Source organism: Rhinopithecus bieti, unplaced genomic scaffold (assembly GCF_001698545.2).
Source record: "Rhinopithecus bieti isolate Rb0 unplaced genomic scaffold, ASM169854v2 scaffold_64377, whole genome shotgun sequence".
Taxonomy (NCBI): domain Eukaryota; kingdom Metazoa; phylum Chordata; class Mammalia; order Primates; family Cercopithecidae; genus Rhinopithecus; species Rhinopithecus bieti.
Window position 1 is genome coordinate 5,123 of NW_016824202.1, and position 3,820 is coordinate 8,942.

Here is a 3,820-nt window from a genome sequence, read left to right on the forward strand (position 1 = left end):
CCAGCACTTTGGGAGGCCGAGACGGGCGGATCACGAGGTCTGGAGATTGAGACCATCCTGGCTAACATGGTGAAACCCCGTCTCTACTAAAAATACAAAAAACTAGCCGGGCGAGGTGGCGGGCGCCTGTAGTCCCAGCTACTCGGGAGGCTGAGGCAGGAGAATGGCGTAAACCCGGGAGGCGGAGCTTGCAGTGAGCTGAGATCCGGCCATTGCACTCCAGCCTGGGCGACAGAGCCAGACTCCGTCTCAACAACAACAACAAAAAAAAAAAAAAAAAAAAAAAAAAAAGAGTCTATATGGTATCAGTTCCTTCGGTAGAGATATGATTTATCACCCAGTATAAGGACAAGCTTTGGACATAGTCCCTACTTGGGAAGCTGAGACACAAGAATCGCTTGAACCAGGGAGACGGTGGTTGCAGTGACCCGAGATTGCACCACTGTACTCCAGCCTGGGTGATAGAGTGAGACTCTGCCTTAAAAAAAAAAAAAAAGGGTGGGAAGGCGGGTGCAGTGGCTCACGCCTGTAATCCCAGCACTTTAGGAGGCAGAGGTGGGCGAATCACTTGAGGTCAAGAGTTAGAGACCAGCCTTGCCAACACAGTGAAACCTGTCTCTAATAAAAAATATATATATACAAAAATCAGTCAGGTGTGGTGGTGCACACTTATAATGCCAGCTACTCAGGAGGCTGAGGCAGGAATTGCTTGAACCTGGGAGGTGGAGGTTGCAAGGAGCTGAGATTGGGTCACTGCACTCCAACCTGGGCAGCAGAGCAAGACTCCGTCTCAAAAAAAAAAAAAATGCAGACTGGGGGAAACCCGGTGGGTCCTTCACCAGGAGGGTGCCCTAGATGTGTGTCTGGGGAAGGTGCCCCTACCTGGCTGAGGATGAGGAAGGGCTGGGTCTGCCCTGCAGGTGCTGGACACAGGAGAGCAGCTGATGGTCCCTGTGGAAGTCCTGGAAGTGGATAACGAGGGGGCCTTGTGGAAGTTTCTGCTCTCGGGTGCTATGGCTGGGGCGGTGTCTCGCACAGGCACGGCACCTCTGGACAGAGCCAGAGTGTACATGCAGGTGTGTGTGGGTTGGAGGGAGGACGGGACGCAGTGCTGGCGCCATTGGGGAGAACGTGGGGTGAGGACAGATAGAGTTGACGTAGATGGAGTTCAGGATGGGAGTGCTGGTTGGAGTTGGGCTCTCCTGGACTGGTTGAGATTGAGGCTGTGGGTGGTGATGGAGCTGGTGTGGACCCAGCTTGGAGTCGAGTTAGAGGAGTTCAGAGAACTTAACCAGGGACAGGGACCAACGCTGGGCCAAGGTAGGGGTTGGAGGTCAGGGAATTGGGGGCGGGGTCTTTGGATGAGTTTAAAGACAGGGTAGGGGCCAGGCGTGGTGGCTCATGCCTCTAATGCCAGCACTTTGGGAGGCCCAGGGGAGGCAGATCACCTGAGGTCAGGAGTTTGAGACCAGCCTGGCCAACATGGTGAAACCCTGTCTCTACTAAATACAAAAAAATTAGCCGGGCGTGGTGGCGTGTGCCTGTAGTCCCAGCTACATAGGAGGCTAAGGCAGGAGAATTGCTTGAACCCAGGAGATGGAGATTGCGGTGAGCCGTGATCACACCACTGCACTCCAGCCTGGGCAACAGAGTGACACTCCGTCTCAAAAAAGAAAAAGACAACGTAGGACTGGAGCTATCTCAAGCAGGATATCTCACACCTATAGTCTCAGCTGCTCGGGAGGCTGAGGCAGGAGGATCGCTTGAGCCCAGGAGTTGGAGGCTGCAGCGAGCCATGATCATGCCAAAAACTCTAGCTAGGGTGACAGAGCGAGATCCCTGAATAAAAAAATAAATGGGTGCAGTGGCTCACATATATAATCCTAACACTTTGGGAGGCCAAGGAGGGAGGATTGCTTGAGCTTAGGAGTTTGAGACCAGCTGGGCAATATAGTGAGACCACATCTCTACGAAATGATAATAAATTAATTAAATAAAAATTTTAAAAGGAGCTGGGCATGGTGACTCACACCTGTAATCTTAGCACTTTGGGAGGCCAAAGTGGGAAGATCACTTGAGCCCGAGAGTTTGAGACCAGCCTGGGCAACATAGTAAAACCCCATCTATACAAAACATTTTACAAAATTAGCCTGCCATGGTAGCATGCACCTGTAGTCCCAGCTACTTGGGAGGCTGAGGTGGGAGGATCACTTGAACCCAGGAGCCTGAGTGAGCTGTGATTGCACCACTGCATTCCAGCCTGGGCAACAGAACAAGACCCTGTCTCAAAAACATAAACAAACAAAAAAACAAGAAAGAAAAGAAAAACAAGGCCAGGCACGGTGGCTGACGCCTGTCATCCCAGCAATTTGGGAGGCTGAGGTGGGCGGATCACCTGAGGTCAGGAGTTCCAGACCAGCCTGGCCAACATGGCAAACCCCGTCTCTACTAAAAATACAAAAATTAGCCGGGTGTGGTGATGCAAGCCTGTAATCCCAGCTACTCGGGAGACTGAGGCAGGAGAATTGCCTGAACCAGGGAGGCGGAGGTTGCAATGAGCCGAGATCCCCCCACTGCACTCTAGCCTGGGCAATAGAGTGAGACCTCGTCAAAAAAAAAAAAAAAAGAGGAAGGAAGGAAGGAAGGAAGGAAGGAAGGAAGGAAGGAAGGAAGGAAGGAAGGAAGGAGGGAAGGAAGGAAGGAAGGGAAGGGAGAAAGGGAGAAAGAAAGGAAAGGATGGAAGGAAGAAAGAAAGAAAAGAACTGAGGAGAAGATGAAGAAGAGGGGTGAGGCAGGAATGTGGGTCGATGTTGGCTTTGGGTCAGTGTTGTGTGCGATTCTAGAACTGGCTGGGGAAGGAGCTGAAGAAGGAATGGGGATGGGATGGGGATGGGTTGGGGTTGGGTGGCTGCGGAGTTCCCGGTGGGGCTGCACTTGGGGTGGGGATGGGGACAGAGACAGAGGTAAGGAGGGGCTCCTCCAGGGTCCTCCCTCCACCCAGGTCTACTCCTCCAAGACGAACTTCACCAACCTGCTGGGGGGGCTACAGAGCATGGTCCAGGAGGGAGGCTTCCGCTCCCTGTGGCGGGGCAACGGCATCAACGTGCTCAAGATTGCTCCTGAGTATGCCATCAAGTTCTCCGTATTTGAGCAGGTGGGGAACGAGGGGTCTGCTTCCCCCAGCTCAAGCCCAAACCCCTCCCACACCCCCAAAACTCCAGGCCCTTGTTCAAGACACACGCTCACCCTGCAGACCCCAGGCCTATTCCCTGCGTGGGTTTTGTGTCGGAGGGTGGCTGACTTCTCTCTCATCCTCCTCTCTCCTCTCCCAGTGCAAGAATTACTTCTGTGGACTACAAGGGTCCCCGCCCTTCCAGGAGCGTCTCCTCGCTGGTTCCCTGGCTGTGGCCATCTCCCAGACCCTCATTAACCCCATGGAGGTAAGAGAACATCTGCCCCACAGGTGAGGAAACGCCGTGGAAATTAGTTACCCACGTTGCTGGGCTACTTCCTCTTCCTCCTTTCTCCCCTCCTCCTCCCCTCCCCATTTCTCCTCCTTTTTCTCCCACTTCTCCCTCCTCCCCCTTCACCTCTTCCTCCTCCTCCCCTCCTTTCTCCCTCCTCCTCCCCCCTCCTTTCTCCCTCCTCCTCCCCTTCACTTTCTTCTCCTCCTCCTCCCCTCCTTTCTCCCCTCCTCCTCCCCTCCTTTCTCCCCTCCTCCTCTCCTCCCCTTTCTCCTCCTTTTCTCCCACCTCTCCCTCCTCCCCTTCACCTCTTCCTCCTCCCCTCCTTTCTCCCTCCTCCTCCCCCCTCCTTTCTC

At 53.9% G+C, this 3,820-nt stretch overlaps 1 protein-coding gene across 1 annotated transcript; it reads left to right on the forward strand.

The window, feature by feature from the left end:
* Positions 1-901: 901 nt before the first annotated feature.
* Positions 902-3,470, forward strand: LOC108522098 (solute carrier family 25 member 41-like; the record flags this gene model as incomplete). The annotated part of the gene is made up of 3 exons (XM_017862189.1): positions 902-1,076; positions 3,002-3,154; positions 3,333-3,470. Coding segments are annotated over 3 exons (463 nt in total), but the record flags the coding sequence as incomplete, so codon positions are not given.
* Between the last annotated feature and the right edge of the window lie 350 nt (positions 3,471-3,820).